This window comes from Urocitellus parryii, chromosome 2 (assembly GCF_045843805.1).
Source record: "Urocitellus parryii isolate mUroPar1 chromosome 2, mUroPar1.hap1, whole genome shotgun sequence".
In the NCBI taxonomy this organism is placed as follows: Eukaryota; Metazoa; Chordata; class Mammalia; order Rodentia; family Sciuridae; genus Urocitellus; species Urocitellus parryii.
In genome coordinates this window covers 34,102,160-34,121,402 of record NC_135532.1, presented here as the reverse complement: position 1 = coordinate 34,121,402, position 19,243 = coordinate 34,102,160, and the positions used below count along the sequence as shown (strand labels likewise).

At 39.0% G+C, this 19,243-nt stretch overlaps 1 protein-coding gene across 1 annotated transcript in view; it reads left to right on the top strand.

The window, feature by feature from the left end:
* Lhfpl6 (LHFPL tetraspan subfamily member 6) overlaps window positions 1-14,816 on the top strand; it is a 230,521-nt gene extending 215,705 nt beyond the window's left edge. The window contains exon 4 of the mRNA XM_026408748.2: window positions 13,730-14,816. Coding sequence (XP_026264533.1) covers window positions 13,730-13,848 — 119 coding nt within the window. The 3' untranslated portion in view covers window positions 13,849-14,816. The remainder of the gene's footprint in view (window positions 1-13,729) is intronic.
* Window positions 14,817-19,243: the final 4,427 nt, after the last annotated feature.

The window sequence follows — 19,243 nt, the reverse complement described above, 5'->3', positions numbered from 1 at the left end:
CCTGGTAGGACTAGATTATTTTTTTATTAAGAATAAATAACACAGCTACACCAGCCTGCTTTACTTTGACAACCAGGAAATTATAAATTATAAGCAAAAGAAAATAGTCACTGAACAGAACACATTTAAGAGATCTTAGAAAGTCATTCCAGTATCCTGGACAATAGTGTCCTCATGAATAAAATACAGGAGGTGACATGGATACAGGATTATCAAACTCAGGGCCAAATCTGGTTTGCATGTTTCTGTAAATTTAAAAAAAAAATATATATATATATATATATGTATAAGAACACAGCTATGCTCATTCATTTATTTTGCGTCTGTGGTTGCCTTTGAACTAACACACTTACTGTCTGGCCCTGTTTAGAATCAGATTGCCAATCCCTTGACCTGTGTGAACTTTCTCCCAGGTCTCTTTGGGTCTAAAATCTGTGATGCATTTCTCTGACTGCTAGAGATGGTGGAGAGCAACTAAGAACAGAATAGAGAGGAAGAGCATGAGAAGATCACCACTAAACAGGGATGAGAGGGGGGAGGGAAAGAGAGAGAGAAGGAAAATTGCAAGGTAAAGGAAGGAGACCCTTATTGTTACACAAAATTACATATAAGAGGAAGTGAGGGGAAAGGGGGAAAAAAAACAAGAGAGAAATGAATTACAGTAGATGGGGTAGGGAGAGAAGACGGGAAGGGAGGGGATGGGAGGGGAGGGAAGGGGAGGGGAGGGGGGATAGTAGAGGTTAGGAAAGGCAGCAGAATACAACATACACTAGTATGGCAGTAGGTAAAAAAGTGGATGTGAAACTGCATTATGTATATAGGGTAAAAATGGGAGCTCATAATCCACTTGAATCAAATGTATGAAATATGATATGTCAAGAACTTTGTAATGTTTTGAACAACTAATAAAAATAAATAAATAAAATCTGTGATGCTGGGATGTGTTCAGTGGCAGGAGAAGTGAGAGAAGGATAAAGTCAAAAGGACATGGAAATAGAGGCTGATGCGCTGGTTCTTGACAAGGCTTGAATTTAAAAGAGGCTGTGTCCTGTTCAGGTCTAATCCCTTCACAGTAATCCCTGCCTCCCATCCCTCCTGCCTTCCTGTTTTGCCTGAAGCATTCACAGCTGGAGTTGCCTGGAACGACTTTGATTGCACATAAAAATCCTGTCGTCTTTCTCTGTGGAGCACATGCTCTGCTTGTATAAAATCCTTCAAATGTATCAGCTGGAAAAATTCCTTTCCTTCTGTGAGATATAATTGTTTCCCATGTGGAATATAGAACCACTTTATCTTGCCAGGCCAGAGGCATTTTGTTGAGGAAAATGGGTTTCCTGTGCCCCTGTGTGCTGCCCTGGTCCTGTGTGGTGCTCTGATGGATGGGTGCTCGGTTCCCTCCCACCTGGGCACAGGGGTCCTGCATACGTATCCATCTCACCTATCATTGTTAGATTGCATGATTAATGCTAGAAGGTCATCTTGACTTAAGTGATTTAATTTATTGGCTGTTTGCTTTGTTGATTGTGGTTGGTAGGAACAGGACAAGGTTTTATCTTAGATGGGATGTGGCCAGAGGGCAGGAACCATCTAAGCCACCTCATTGTGTGCTGTGCTTTATAAAGCTACACTTGCAAGTGGGATGTAAGAAGTTTGTTAGGCACCTTTTCATCACTGTGACAAAAATACCTAAGAAAAACAACTTAAAAGAGGGAAAAGGTTTATCTTGGCTCACGGTTTAAGAAGTTTTAGTTCACAGTCACTTGGTCCCATTGCTGTGGCCTATAGGGAGGCAAAATATCATGGTGGGGAGGGTGTAATGGAGCAATACTGCTCACCTCATGGCAGCAGCCAAGAAGGAGAGAGAGAGAGGGAGAGGGAGAGGGAGAGGGAGAGGGGAGGAGGAAGGAGGAGGAGGAGGAGGAAGAGCAGGAGGAGGAGAAAGAAGAAGGGACTGGGCACAAGATCTACCCTTCAGTGCATGCCCTGGTGATCTACTTCCTCCAGCCTCCTACAGTTTCTATTGCCTCCCAACAATCCATTCAATTATGAATCCATTAGTGGATTAATCCACCAGTAAGGTCAGAGCACTCATGATTCGATCACTTCACAAAAGCCTGCCCTCTGAACACTGCTGTATTGAGGACCAAGCCTTCCATACACAAGCCTTTGAGGCACATTTCAGATCCTAACGATAACAGAAGGTAAATGAATACTTACCTGATTTTCATAAGGAAAATTATAGAATAAAAATAGTCAATGGGCTGGGGATGTAACTCATCTGTAGAGTGCTTGCCTAGCATGTGTGTGGGGCCCTGAGTTTGATTCCTAGGACAGAGACAGAGAGAGAGAGAGAGAGAGACTGATTCATTATCCCAGTTTCTCATTTTGCCTGCCATATTACCCATGTATTTATTGATTTTTTCCTTATACTTACAAACATAGAAGTCCTTCACTGATTTTGTAGTACATGTACATGAATATAAATAAATATACGTTTACATATTTAAACTTTTTAAACCTTAATCTTGAAATATGTAGAAAAGTTGCAAAAATAACATGAAGAATTACTACTGTATACTCTCCCCCTAGTTTCCTCTAAAAGTAAATGTCGTCACATTTGCCTTATCATTCTTTGTCTCCTTCCCACTCATTCTCAGAAATTACTTAGGTAGTTCCTTTAAAAAAATGCCATTCTCTGATCTGGCCATACAGTTGCCAAAATTAGGAGATCAACATTGACATTCTATTATTACCCAATATATAGACTTTATATTGATAATATTTTTTTAGTACAGAATTATTAATAAAAGAAATGGAATTTATTTTCTATTTCTTCTTGTGGATTTTCTTTGTGTTTTATGGTTTTCTACTTGCAAAGTGTAACAAGCACAAAGCACTCTTTAAAATACCCAGGGCTGGGGTTGTAGCTCAGTGGCAGAGTGCTTACCTAGCATGCATAAAGCTCTGGTTTCAATCCCCAGCACCACTAAATAAAATAAAATCTCCTGATGCTCTAAGTTTAAAAAAAATAAAATAAAATTTTGCTTCCCAAACCTGTACACTATTGTTAGAAATTGTTAAGATGTAGGGAAAGATTTTAATAATAGTAATAACAATGCTGCTGATGAATGGCCATGTCTTCTTACCCCTAGTAACTTGGGCTCAGTGCTAGTGAACCACACATCAATTTCAGCCCCTCTTCTGTGTCTTCTGCCCTTTTCCTGAGCTGAAGCAGCTATGCAAGTATGTGATCTTGGAGAGTACTTCCTGGTAAATTCCTATGTCAATGATACCCCTTGGGGAACAATAAGTTGGCTAAAACTATTTTTTTTCTTTTTCCTCAGCCCCTTAATCCAAGGGTGGAGCTAAAATATTTCTTTCAGAGCAAGAGACAAAATCAAGCAAATTAAAATTATGACTATTCAGCAAAATTTCTGTGGGAACCCAGAAGAAAAACCTATATACCATGCATACAATAGAAATAATTTGAGAAGTTTTAATTTTTCCTTTTCTTTAAAGTCTGAACTTGTATTTAAGTGTAGTGTTTGAACAGATGGTCATTCCCTCTAATGTTTCCCTCTGTACTGTATAGGCCCTTCCTATTCTTTGCATTCTGGTGACAGAATGAATTAAACTGCATTGGATAAATACAAGGTTGATAAATATTTTCCCATTAAACTTTACCCCCTAATATATCTCCTGAGAGGTAGTGCTGTTGTAAGCTGTTTGTAGATATATATCTTTTCCCCAAACTAAATCCCTGCTCCCTTTAACATGTGTAGATATAGAGAATACTGGGTACTGCCATAGCTTGGGGTGAGGGTTCTCACCAACAGACACATCGGCACTGTACATTCTGACTTCCAGCATCCCAGTTAGCTTTATGGAAAAAGAAGAGCACATAATAAAGGTGTGTGATGAGGGGATCTTTTTTTTTTTTTTTTTTTCGAATGTCTTGCTGAACATCTCGTACTGACATACGTACACTATGTGTTTTGGGGAAAAGATTGTTCTATTTCAAAGAGAGTCTACATCCTACCATACTGGGCCAGACCAACTGAACCCTGGGTACAGCAAATGAAAGATGCACATGAGTGACCCCATCTCTACCATTTAGTCCCTTAAACCTGAGAAAAAATGAGCTGGACGGACAGAAAAGTCAGTCTCATACATTAGAGTTGAGAGGTTTTGCTGAGGAGCAATGCTGGGCCCCTCACTGTGGTGACTCCGGAGGCATCAAAATGTCCACTTCTTGGAATATTCTGTAAATAGACTCAGTACTTGGATAGAGGTGGGGGAGATTCTACCATTACCCACATCTCTTCACCACTTAGTCTTTAAGGACACACTGGTGATGGTGGTGGTGTGCGGGGTGGGGGGGTGGGGGGGGCTCCTTCCCATTATTTGCTTGAGGACAGCACCCCCTGGGGCCCATCTCTAGGGAGTGCAAAAACTGCAACATAAATGGAGCCCTTAGAGTCACGCACAGTTCAACACTGATAATTAATTTGAATTCATACTTCCAGTTATACACAGACATAAGAAACAAGCAAAGGTTTTAAGAAGAACCAAACCTCACATTCTTTCAACCTTTTGACTTCTTTATTTTCTGCCCACCAACCAAGTTCTTCTCTTTACAGACACCTGAAGTATGGTTTTTTTTACTACTTGTTCCATTAAAAGTTTGAATTAAAGACTTTGTATGTTTTAGGTCAAAGGTTCAATAATTTTTCTTTGTACAAGTGCCACTTTTGTTCAGTAATTTCACAAAAGAGCAGGTGGAATTGGTCTCATGATATATTCTTTTTGTTCTGTATTTTAATGTTTATGTAAAGAAGGTCTGAATAGGAAGAGGTATGAAGGAATTTATTCAAGAGTAGAAAGACCTATCAAATTTTGTCTGTGGTGGTTAAGACTACAGAAGATTTTTTTCTCTTTCCATTGATCCTATTACCTTCTGGATTTGGTTATTTATAAGGAACAAGGACAAAATCTAATGTGTCTGTTTCTCTTACTTAGACTTTGCATTTATACCTTAAGGCATTAACAATTTCAAAATATCAAAGAAAATATTAAGCCTTGATAAATGAAGTCTATCAGCTTTGTTTGTCCTGATGCAGGCACTTGTGGTTACAAGGCATGCTGGGAGCTCAGCAGCGCTCTTATAAGAAAAGAGAAATAAGTTAAGAACCCATGGAGCTCAAGTTCAAAATAGAGACAGGAAGACACAGCAAAGATCAAGATTCTGTGACAAATGGTGTACTAGTCAGCTTTGCATTACTACAAACAAATACCCAAAGCAACTAACTTTATAAACAGAAAAGGTTCATTTAGCTCACAACTTTGAAAATTCAAGTATAAGATCAGGTGGCCCCATTGGTTTGACTTCTGATAGTAGATAACATTTTGGCAGGACACATGTAGCAGCAAGTGATCATAGCTTTAACCAGAGCACAGAGAAAGAAAAAGAGATTGAGGTTACACAGTCTCCTTCTAGGGCATGTCCCCAATGACCTAAGGTCCTCCCTGAAGATCCCAGTCCCCAAATGTTCCATCATCTATCAGCAGCCCTGGAGGAGAATTGGAGAATGCCCACTACCTGGAGCCCTTCATCAGGCAGGGCTCAAGACAGAACCAGGCAGGCCATACACGCCAAGTCTGGAGGCACATGGTAAGCTAGGTTCTCATGTCAGAAACACAGGTTGTCAGAATCCCTTGAGCAAATTTGTTTTAGACTTCACCTCGACACATTCTTTAGAGTACCAAGTTTGGTTCCATTGGCTTAGGAACTGGGGGGTGGGGGGAATTCTGTGAGATATAGTCCTCTGATAATTAGAACCTTCCAACCAAGGTGGACATGAGGATGTAGAGTCTCTTAAGAAGACTCACCAAGTCAAAGGGGTAAGATGAACTTTTTTTCTTGGCATATGAGTTCTAGCAAAGATTAACTACTAGATACCTAGCAAATAAGAAAAAATAAATTTAATTTAGATCTTCCTTACATATCATCTGAGGACAGAAAAAAAATTCTAGAATCAGTTTGATCCAAGTTCAAGCTCAAGTTCACCATTTACTTAATATAAGTAAAGAGCTCATTACTTTGCTTTCATGGAAATCAGATTGAGAAAATACAAACTTTCATGGAAATCAGATTGAGAAAATACAAACAGATTTGCCTCTCTCATACCCTAACAGGATCATAGACAAAAATGATGAATTGAGGTGAGGTGTCATTTCTTAACGGTTTAGCCCCTCCCTCAGTGTTTACATGACAGCTATTATATAATCATTAATGTTGGATTTCTTCTGTCAGCACAGGTCAAGGCTCTGATGTCCATTCAGGCCTCAAATGTGTATGGGTTGTCTTCCTGGGTCCAGGTGCTGCTCTGAGCACAGGACACACAACGCGCATTGGCGGTCGCGCATCATAGACACCAAAACATTAATTGAACAAATTAATGGAGGGCCAGAGGTTAAACTGCAATGTCCTTAAAAGATGAAAAGATCAATGGAATGCCATGGTTATTTGAAGTCGGGCCAAGTTCTTTGGAGCGCCTCTTTCTCTATTACTTCCAAAAGATGCACTAAAAACGAATTTAAGCCACCCTAAAAAAAAAAACAAAAAAAACAAAAAACCAAAAAAACCCCACCACACCTCTCCACACCGCTGTCCCACACTGGAGCTGCCCTGGAATGCTGCCACGGAGCCTTTGTCTGTGGACTTGGCATGTGGCTATGGTATGCTGCTTTCTGTCCCATTAACCTCTATTTTATCTGTCAAGAATAGTATTCCCCATTGTTGAAAGCAGCAATTTGCCAACCAAGCAAGCTTGGAGTCCTGTTTGATGGAGCATTACGGAGAGCAAAAGGGAAAGTTTAAATAGATTTGCCTCTCTAATTTCCTGAAAGGATCACAGACAAAACTTGCCCTCTGGTAAAATGCTTTCTGTTTGCATTATAATAACAAACATTTATTGCCATGACAGGCAAAAAGAGAGGCCCTGAGAGGCTCTCCCTCCACCCCCCCCCCACACCCCACCACACACACCAAATTTCCTGGTTCCAGTTAGTTCTATTAAAATTCATGGGAAACTGTGCTACTTCAAACATATAAATGTAAACGTCTCCGGTTTTCTAATAGCCTAAAGTATTCAGAAGGATATTTTTCTTATATGACTGTAAAACACGGTACTTTTTTTTTTTTAATCATTGAGCATGTGGGTTTTAACAATGAAATCATGCTCAGGAAGAAAAATCTACTTTCCCTTTCTTTGCAGCAATTGAAGACATACTGTTAAGTCTATGACTCATAAATCCAGTCTCTCAGAGACTTTCAGATGTTTCACTTTATAGTTCTATGAAAAGAAAAATTTATGTCTGTGTTATTTCATTGAATTTCTATAAAACTTATGTACAATATACACAGGATATATTTAAATAATGCAGCTAATGTCATATTAGAAAGTAGGCTTCATGTGACCAAGGACCCTGTCAGTATTATTCACTGTGGTATCTCCAGTTTCTATAACTTTGCAAAACAGAAAATAGGTCGTTAAGATTCATTTGTGATTGTGGAGTATCTTATATTTCTATCCAGCAAATTAAATGAAAATTGTAAAGAAGAAATTTCCAGAATTCATGCTCTCAAACTCAGGGAGTGATCATGGAACAAGGACTTAAGAGTCTCATTTTGCTAAAAACACTGACACTTTACTTGGGCCTGCAGATATAAAAAGCTTGGCATCTCTGTCTCCGTTTTTCATCTGTGTCCTTTGCTTCAAGTCAAGCACCTTAGATTCCAGGAACAACAATTCTGATCCTTAAAGATCTTGTGATGAGTGGAAACTACCCCAAGGCAGGAGCAACTGGACCAGGACTTGCGTGATCAGTGCTGAGATAATAATGAACTAGGCCTCCCATGTTCATGCTTTCTACTCATCTGGCAAGACTCTGTTCAAATTTCACTCCTAATTTAAGGCATTCCCTCAGTGACTTGACCACACTATATACATCTCTTGAGATTTGCTGCCGTAGTATCTTGGATTTTTTTTTCCTTTCAAGAGCCTATCATACTTATTGTGTAAGTGTAAGAATATTATTTAGTATTTATTTCCTTGACTAGACAATAAGCTGGAGAGCAGGAATTATATTCATCTTATTCTCCACTAACTTCATAGGACTCAGTGATTGCCAGTGGGCCCAGGCCCTCAATCCGTATTTGTTGAATCAATGAATGAGAGGAAAAAGGGAGAAAAGAAAAGAAGGAGGGAGAGAAGGAAGGGAGGGAATAAAGAACCAGGGGTTTGTAGACTTAATGTTTCTTCATGTTTGCCTGAACCCTGTTGATACATCTTGGTCTTACTGGACTGATCTGGATTATTATTTTGCTTTTCTAAAGATATGTGTGTGGGAGTGCTCGTATATTTCATATATTTTTGAGGATGGTTTGATGAGATGGCTCTATTTCTGTGTAATCCAGAATACTAGAACAAATCAAAGTCACCTTTGATTTAATTTTTTTTCTCAAATTGCCTAATTATCTTCGTATCTGAAATACAGGAATAATTTTGTTTCAAACTGCACTAAACATTAATTGCTCATTTGGTCCTTAATCAGCCGCTGGATTTAACCACGAAATGTATAAATCATAACATATGAACTTGCATAGATGTGTGTAATCAGGGATCACATTTTCTTATATTGCCAAACATTTTAAGAACCTTTATTTAGTTTCCTCCCAGCTGATCGACCATTGGTCTGATGGGCCCACCATGTGCTTTGTGACATAAACTAGAATGGATCCAGGAACATGACAGTGATTAGAAACGACAGTTACACACTGTTCTCGACAAGGATTTGGGCTTGCCCTGGAAAACGGCAGCACAGGGAAGAGTGGCTCAGGCTCCGAGTCTTTCAGGGGCTGACAGGACTCGGGTGAGTAGGTAGGTGGGGTGCTTAAGCCTTGGACACCTGAAGAGACTACAAGCCCCTCTGGTCAAGAAAAACAAGAAAACTTTGTTCATTGCTGCTATCTAAGATCTGGTCCCCTAGAGCAAATGCTGAGGTGAAGATTGGTGTTCAAGTGGTTCAGGAAATGAGCCAGATTTCAAAGCAAAGTGATGAAGGACTGAATACCAGGCACAGGTGCAATCTGAGGTGAGGTCCCAGCCTCGGCTCACAGGTGTTCTGGAACATTTCCTTACACTGCACAGTCTGCCCCATTGAGAGGCAAGAAGTCACTGGGTCTTCACCCTTGTGCCCCAGTCCTGAGTCATCACCTGGGCTACAGGTCATACTGGGGACCACTTCAGCTGTCAGAGAGGAGAGGCAAATTGGTTCCATTTTTCTCATGGGTCCTCTGAGGTGGGTTTCAAGTGAGAGCTGTTAGGAGCAAAATGCAAGCAGAAGTTGTGGACTAAGAGCCCAGAAACATCAGCGGGATCCAGAGGAATGGGGCGGAGCATCTACACCATCAGTTATAGTTTCCCCTCCAGGCACAAGCCTCTGAAGTTTTTATATTTTATTGACTTAACTATAGGAAAAAATATTATCCCCTCTAACCTTGGCCCTCTGATGATCAATGCTTTAGTAGCCTCCCCCCTTTTCATCTTTAATAAGCAGTGCTGCTGTCACATATACTATTCTGAAATAATTATCCTTGCCAGCCTCTTTTTCTCAAGAAAGTGTCCTATAATTAATAAAGAATTATATACTCTGCTTTGCGTGTCAGGTCATGGAACTGCATGTAGGTCAATACCTTGTTAATAATGAGCAATGGCTTCTATTCCACGTCAGGAGCTCTGTGTGGAACAGATAGACGACACATTCTGCTGACTCTCTGGAAGGGTCTAAACCACTGGCCATCTTTTAGCTGCCTTCTAATTTTCCCTTCTAGATTTATTTAATCAAGGTAAAGAATAATTCAAAATGGAGATAGTTCCCAGGACTCACAAGCCACATTAGCAAACGTGGTCCGTGAAGGGGGACTTTGTTACCCTTGAAAAATGCTTATGCTGTCTATCAGAATTAATGGAGGTCATTGTGCCTGTGAGACCCACCTACCCAAGGTGGAGATGTGATCCTTCAGAATTGAGCTCCCTGTTAAATTTAAAATACTCTGTAGGAGGTTTGGAAATACATACTTGCTTTGGGGAACGTCTTTCCAAAAATTCATTTCCAAAATAGGATTAGAGTTATTCTTAAAATAAAATCCCAGATTTACTGTTTTTTTAGGAGCCGGTTGCCTGCCTGCTTTGTTTCCTTTCTTTATTTTTATTTTATCTTGCCTTTTATTCATCAGTCATTTATCGAGTATCCACTGCGGGTCAGGCACAGTGGTAGTGGATAGTTGGGAATAAAATATAGGAAGTCTCCCCTTATTGAAGTTTTCATTCTAGAGATGGAGACTGAAATCAAGTGCACACACTGAATTTATAATCCATGGAAAGTGCTGTGGAGGCAATACAGTGAGCAGAGGCAAGAGAGCAACCACAGAGGCCACAGTGGGTGGGAGGTGTCTTTTGGGAGCTGCCACTGGGAGAAGGAGTCAGTTAGTTCTGCAACAGTCTGGATGTAGAATTTTCTGGATAGAAGGAATAGTTAATGTGGAGCTCTCATATCAGCAACTAGCTGGATGTGCTACAGAGAAGGTGGCCAGTGTGGCTGGAGAGGCACAGGAGGAGGGTGACCATGAAGCCGGAGAGGACAGCAAATACCAGCTTATTTGAGACCCCAGAGCCCACAGGGAGGAGACGGATTTTGGAGAATTCTTTCAAGGGTTTTAAGTCAAAAAGTGACTTGATCTGATTTATCTTTCAAAAGATGGTTGCCTTCTTTGTGCTGTGATTATGTGAGTAGAAGCAGAGAGACAGGTGGACAAGGGCAGCAGACACAGTGGCCAGGGATGCCAGGGATTCGGCAGGCACTGGGGAGAGGGACACAGGACATCAAACTTTGCTTGGCCTTAAATTTCCTGTCTGAAAGATGGGGATGACATTCACTTACCTGCCACACTGTGTTCTCATGAGAATCAAATGCATCAATATATTTTTAAAAAATGTTATTGAGACAATGTTTGTACATCTTTATAGGGTTTATTATTGTTAGTTCAATGTATGTGTATAACGTGTGACGACAGCATAATAAATATTTCTCTTGGAACACTGATCTTTTTTGTGGACTGGAAATTTCATACTCTTCTAGTCACTTTGAAATATACCATAGATTGTTTAAATCAACTGTTACCCTACTGTGCTATGGAAGAACCTGAACTTATTCATTTTCTGAATATTTTCTATCTCATATACTTTGTTTTCATGTTCCTTTGCCTCTCGACCTTCCCCGTCTCTAGCAATCACTATCCATTTCCTTTTTCAGTGAGATGGACTTTATTAATCTCTACAAGTGAGAACACGTGGTATTTGTCTTTGTATATGTGACCTATTTTACTTCATATAATGACCTCCACTTCCAGCCATGATCTTGCAAATGACAGAATTTCATTCTTTTTTTTTTAGTTGTAGATAGACCCAATAACTTTATTTTGTTTATTTAATTTGTTTATGTGGTGCTGGGGATTGAACCCAGTGCCTCACACATGCCAGGCAAGCGTTCTACCACTGAGCCACAACCCCAGCCCCAGGATTTCATTCTTTTATGACTGAATAATATTCCACTCTGGGTGTGTGTGTGTGTGTGTGTGACATTTTCTTTATCCATTCATCTGCTAATGGACATCTAGGTTGATTTCATATTTTTGCTATTGTAAGTAGTTTGAAACATTAGTATTCACCTCACATAAATTTCTCCTAATAATTTTGTGTAAATAGTAATAAATATATGTCTATTATTTTCTGTTACTATTATTGCATGTAGAAGGGACAAATCCAGGATGACAGCTGGGCTGAAGACTGAACAATGCAGCCTGCTGTCCATGGGCATGGTAATATCCTGGGGTACTTTAAAGATGAGAAGGCTCTTGATCTAATTGTGCTGTTTTTCATGCTGACCACAAGCCAATAACTTGCTTAACTTTGTCTCACCTTGCCTTATCTACACATAGGGCACATAACGACTACCCTTTCTGTAAGCTTCCAGTGGAGATACTATGTTAATTAGCTTTGCATCACTGTGACCAAAATATCTAACAAGAACAGCTTAGAGGAGGAAATGTTTAGTTTGGCTTATGGTTTTAGAGGTTTAGGCCATGATCAGCCAACTCCATTGCACTGGGTCCAAGATCATGGCGGAAGGGCATAATGGAGGAGCACTTCTTGATTCCTAGTGGCAAGGAAGCGGAGAGAGAGGTTTGCTAGCTACATCCTACCTGCCTATAGTCACCACCAAGTACAGTAGTCTTTTCAAACCATTAAGCCATCAAATGGATTAATCCACTGATTGAATTATGACTCTTATAATCTGTTCATATCACCTCTATTTATGAATTTTCTCATACATGAGCTTTTGGGAGATCCCTCATATCAAAACTATAAACAAATATGAAGTTGAACTACACATTAAATCTAACAGTCTTTGCATTTCTCAATAGAGAAGTTATTACTTTTATCACAAATGAACAAGGCAAGAATGACTTATGCAAAAAGGGACATGGTTTTCAGCCTATAGTTGATGCAATTGAAATCCAAGTGTCTCCGCTGTTTGTGGTTGTTTCTAAGGTGATGTGTAAGCAAGAACAAAAGAGAGGAAAACGGTTGCTGTTGGAACATTGTCTGATAACATGGTCAGACCTGAGGAAAGAGGAGTAAGAATTAGAGCAGAAAGGACAGAGTCTAATGTAACATACAGAGGTCTTCTTCACTCTGCACACAAAAAAGAATAATGTAGAAAAATGTACTATTAAAAAAAAGTTCACAAGTGCAAAAATCACTTTCATGAACTCAGAAAAGAAATTTTCAATAAATGACTTTTTATTCTTGGAATCTGGAACTCAGGTTTATATCCTGGTTCAGTTTACTAACAATTGTAAGCATATGATTTTGGGTTAACCACTAACTTTTCTAAATCCTAGCTTGCTTCTCAACAGCATTTCACCTCACAGTGTTGTTAGAAGAAACCAACAAAGACCATATATGAAAAAAAAATCTTTCTGTTTTTAGAATCATGGGTGTGTTATTATTATTAATAATCAACCAACTGAGACAGAGGGAGCCATTTGGCTCTTGTCATTGTTTTCATTCGAAGGACACTTTAAAGGCCTTGACCCTGGGAGAATCAGGGAGTTTTGTTCTATAATTCGGATAATAAGAGGGTGATCATTCAACAATGTCATGTAAATACAGGATTCATTTTAGTTTTGCCCTTCAAATGGTTCTCTTCCTTAAAGTGGCCTGTTTGCAGAAAGATGGTACCTGTATCTTGAATTCTTCTTCTAAAATGCCTTATTATGCATGTGAGTTTGGGTTAAAGGTGTCAAATTAGAATCGACTCCTTCTAACTTCTCGGGTGTCACCATTCCTTGTTCTTTCAGCCAGGGCTGTGGGCATTGGTGAAGGGAACAGGCTTTTGTCCTCTTGGCTGGCCTGAGTCACAGACCCTGGGAGCCTTCTGAACTGCATACAACCAACTTACTCTCAAGATAGCTTTCAGCGTAGTATCGCTCCATTTGAGTGAGAACACCAGGTTCTTTCAGAGCACACACGTCGGAACAGACAAAACCTCCTTCAAAGCCTTCTTCATCTGTTCTTGCTCTCTCTCCCTTCGTTGTCCCTAGGGAAGTGTGAGATCGGCTGGGCCTACTACTGCACGGGAGCAGGTGCCGCTGCCGCCATGCTGCTGTGCACATGGCTGGCTTGCTTCTCGGGCAAGAAACAGAAGCACTACCCATACTGAGGCGGAGCCATCAGGAGAAGCCGAAGAGAAGACAGGCCACAGGGGCTGGAAGGGGCCAAAACTTCTGGCTACTTCTAAAAGGTGGAATAGTGGTTCTGATTCAATACCGTGCTAATGAAGGGAAACCCGATGGGACAAGGAACATTATACATGAAGGGAGGGTGGTGGGAGGCTGGTGACAGAAATGGAGAATGATGGAGGAAAGAAAAAAAATGGACCAAACAAAGGCTAAGAGTTGCAGGGTATCGGGTGTTTCTATTCCACACAATATTGTCAGCATATATCGCATACACATGCAAAGCAAATCTAATTATGCAAACAAGAATTTTGGTTGCTTTTTTTTTTTTAATGGCGAGGACTTGGGAGAATCAAAAGGGCTAGTAGAAACAGTATTATGTGGGAAGCAGGGTACCCCACAAACGTTCCCTGTAGGTAATGCCACTCCTGAAAGCACACGAGCACACACGCAGATACACATCCACACATGCCACACGCAACACAGGTAAATCATCACACAGACTGTGGGGGAGGGGTTCCCTAGTGCATTACTCCTCTGTTTTCTTTTTACTATCCATTGAAAACACAGTATTATCCCTTTATAAAACATACATTTAACCTAATAAATGGACCAATATGCCACTGTATCAGTATTTTGTATATCCTGCATAAACTCTTTAGCCACTCCACATGTTCTCAGTGTTTATGCAGACTTTTAGAGTTAAGCCTTCATATTTCAATATTATTCAAAGGTATGCAATATTTCTCTGAGTAGCTTCTGATATGATATTTTTATGAAGTCAAGGGGGCAAATTTCTGTCCACTGTAGGAGAGACTTCCGTTGAGGAGATGAGAGTCATGAGAGACATTTTCCAATCATTAGATCTTGTTTTCTTTCGTCCATTATTGTACTGTGCTGTACCACATTTATTTCAATATTCATTTTGTAAAAAAAAAAAAACAATTAAAAAGTGCTATTTTGTTTGTATTTGAAAAACTCTGTGAATAAATTTCTCTCTTTGTTCAATAGCTAGATGAATCCTAGAGTGTTCATTCAATTATCTGGTCTGTTTCTTTAATTTCTTCAATATAGCCTTCCAATTGCAACTGTCCTATTAATCTTCCTCTTCTCTTAAGACCTCCCATTATATCACTCACTGATTATCCAACCAGGAATTGTTCTAGACATACAGTGTATTTAAGGTGAGACATGGTTTCCATTTTCAGCTTAAATTCTTTGCAACCAGCATTATAACTTCCTGTGCATTGAATTTCAGTCATAACCAAATTCTCAAAAGGATCTAGAAATTTGGGTCATTTAAGAAAGATTATCTTGTACTCCTGCTCATAGCTGAAAGCAAGACTTGACTAAGGAAAAGGGTTGAGATCCTTTCATGACCCTCCTAACAGAACCAGTTCTACCAGGAGCAAAAATTGCATATTAGATAATGGATACATTCTTATTAAGCAAGTCTGAGGTGTAGCAAATACTTACAAATTCAGTTTCAATTAGTTTCTAAATTACATGCTTTTTGTATTTGAAATGGAACAGTATAGCTCTTTACACATGTGACTACATTTTTTATACTCTATATAAATATTTATCAATTTAACTTAAACCTCAAACTTACTTCAGTTACTTTTAATCATTTCAGGGTGAGGATCCATGCTGCATTGTTCTTGCAATGCAAGAATCTCACCAATAAAATTCTGGATTTTCTGAGGCTTTGTTGGTATAGAGAAAGTCATTCCACTCTCAAATGCTTCATTTATAACATGCTGAATGTCCTTTGATTGTGTCTCATTGTCTGCTGAGCAAGGGCTTCTCCACTCTGTGGTTTCCTGCAGAGAGGAGAAGATTGCACTTTGCTTCCTCAATTAGCCCATCATTTTCATGAATTGTTGGTGCTTTTCATTTTTTTTTTTTAACCTGCACCTTCCTGTCAGAATAGTATTATGACTTTTCAGCTTCCATTATCTGGTCAGACTTCTCTATGGAATTCATCAAGGTCTCATTTCTTGGACATGCCTAACGATGGCATTGTCATTTTTCATGTAGTCTGTGTGATTTTAAACATCAGAGAGATTCATTAAAATAAAAACCTGATCACTTTACCTGACAAAGTCAAATGACAATCTCTTGTGTTGCAAGTCCTATCTAATCATAGGATTTTTTTTTCTTGCAGGATATTTTTGAGAAGTATCTAAATTATTAAGGATCATATATATTGCTTTTGAAATGAAAATCAGGATTCATGAAACAATAACAAAGTGTGTGAAAAGTGTATCCAGATGCTCTTCAACTTATAAGGGGGTAACATTCTGAGAAAACTACCAGAAAGTTGAAAATATTGTTAAGTCAAAAATGCAGTTAAGAACTAAGGGTGTATTTCAGTGGTAGAGCACTTGCCTAGTATGCATGAGGTCCTGGGTTTGATCCCCAGCTCACCCCACCAAAAATATTTTTAGCACATCTAACCTATCAAGCATCTTACCTTAGCCGCACAGTCCATTGTAGGGTACCAGTTGTTTACTCCAGTGTTGCATCATCCCTAGCCCAGGAAAAGATAAAAATTCAAAATGCAAAGTATAGTTTCTATTGAATGCATATTCACTATTTTAAAGTTAAAAAAATATTATGCCCAATATAAAGCCAAAAACCCCGTCAACCAAGCTATTTTGAGGGGTACTATAGGTATTCATAGCATTCTTATTTGTAAACACTTGAAGGAGAAAAGAAAAACCCTGTTTTCATGGTTTCAAAAACTCCTTGCACTAGATGTGGTGGCACGCTCCTGTAATCCAGAGACTCAGGAGGCTGAGGCAGGAGGATTGCAGGTCCAAAGCCAGCCTCAGCAACTTAGCAAGGTTGTTAGCAACCTAGTGAGATCCTGTCTCAAAATTTAAAACATAATATAAAAAGGGCTAGAGATGTGTCTGAATGCCTAAGCACCTTGGGTTCAATCACTTGTATAAAACAAACACAAAAAACAAACAAGCAAGAAAACTTTTCATTGTGTATAAGTGGGAAGTTAACCTCATTTTCAGGTAGAGAAAAGGACATACAAAGCAGTTAATCCATGACATTTAGTCAACCCTTCCAGGTTTCAGCAATTCATTTATGTATTTGGGCAGCAACCATTGAGCACTGCTATTTGGTAGACATTCTACAAGATACAAACACTAAATACAATACAGCCCTAGTCTCAGATTGGTCCTGTGGTTGTGGTGGAGAAAGTAGCAAGAATGTCAGTGAGTACCATGTCCTACAGTGTCAACCTACCCCCAATGACAGGGAGACAGTTTCTGCCAGGTAGAGAATCTAACACATCAAAATAAAAAGGCATAAAGACAGATGATAATACAATTTTCCTGGAGCAGAAATATTGGAAATATTGGAAAAAGGTATTCACCTGTGAAGAAGTAAAATCAAGAATCAATAAGTGGTATGGTATCAAACTAAAAAGCTTTTTCACAGCAGAGGAAACAATCAAGAAGGTGAAGAGAGAGCCTACAAAAGGGAAGAATTTGTACGTAGAATACACAAAGAACTGCTACAAAAGCATCATAAGAAGAGATCCCAATTTTTTAAATGGGCAGAAACATGAATGGGTTATTTCCTAAGAGAGGATATATAATGACTCCTAAATTCATTGAAGAGGGGGCCAACATTATTAATTGAAAATAAAATGAAACTTAGAGATCTACAATGAAACACCAGTTAACATACACTAAATGCCTAAAAAAATAAAAATTGACAACAAATGTTGTCAAGTACATGAACACATGGTTAGAAAATAATAGTTTCTTATTACATTACCCCTAGTAATTCCCTTCTAGGTATTTATGCAAAAGAAAAATACAATTATAAGATTATTGTATAAGAATGCTTATTTTAATTATATTTATCATTTCCCTAAGCTGGGAGCAATTCAATTGCCCACCAATGCATAAACACATTGTATATTTAAAGGTGGAATGCTAGCCAGTAATATAAAGGAATGAACGCTTGGTACATACAACGATATGAATGAATTTCACAGGTGTGTTGAGAAAAAGAAGCCAGATACACAGGCAAAGAAATATATGGTGACAGAAGTTGCAACTGTGTTTTTCTTCTTATGAAGGTGGAGGGATTGTCTGGTAAGGACGGGGAACGTCTTGCAATGATAGAAATGTTCCAGATATTGAGTCGATGGCTACATGAGTATGCACACTTGTGAAAATCCATGAGTTCATGTATTTAGCATCTGCACATTACTGAATGTTAGTTGTACCCTAATGAAAAAGTGAGGTGAGCTGGGCCTTAAAGGTTAGTGGAACTGTGAGTCATTTTATGTGGAGGCAGGGACAGTTCACAGGGGACATGTTGGCACACGGGGCTAGGGAGGGGCAAAAAGTTTATTGTGTGCCATGCTAAGATGACTAAAACTTAAAACCGATCCTGAAGGCAGTGGAAGGATTTGAAGTAGGGAGAGACGTGACATGAACAACTTGTGACTTTTAGGAAGATTCCTGGAGCAAGTTTGGTGAGTCTCTGGGTGGCAGTGGTGGGGAGAAGAATCATGAATTTGTAACCATTTCTCCAACAAAGTTGTTGAACATTCACTATGGTCTAAGGGTTTGGGAAACGGGTGTTGTCATCCAGATGCAGAATGATAGGAGCAAACAAGGCAAAATTGTAGAAATGGAGAAGATGTGATAGATTAGAGAAGAGGATACAATCAGTAGGTCTCTGCAATATAGAGTAGTAAAGATGAGGAGAGTTAATTCAGGTCTCTGGTGAGCAGTTGGGTCGATGGGGATTCCACAGAGACATAAAAGAAGTGTATTCCACATTGTTCACATATATTAAAACAATGTGTCTGCATAAATATATATATATATATATATATATGTGTGTGTGTGTGTGTGTGTGTGTGTGTGCGCGTTTGTGTATAATTTCTATGATTTATTTGTAAATTTGTAAATTGAGAATAAACATAGAAGAAAAGAAAATGACAACACAGAAAGAAAGGTAATCTAGAAAATCTTTCAAGAAGGTTCTTGTCAAAGGAGCAATCAGGGACCTTAGAGGAAATTCAAAAGAAGATACTGTCATAGACTCCAAGAGCAGAGAAGAGAATTTCAAGAAGAAGATTCTCAGTGGTGTGTGTGGTGAGTATATTGGGGGAGACCATATATATATATATATATATATATATATATATATATATATATATTTGATTTGGTAACTAGAAGGTTAATAATGACCTCAGAAAAGAGTCATTTTAGTATAGTGATGGGGATGGCCCTGAGATTGTTAAGGTAGAAGAATGAATAAGAGATAAAGAGAAGATAATTATTGAATAACATTTCCAGACCTTGACTGTAAAGGGAAGGAGAATAATAGAATTCA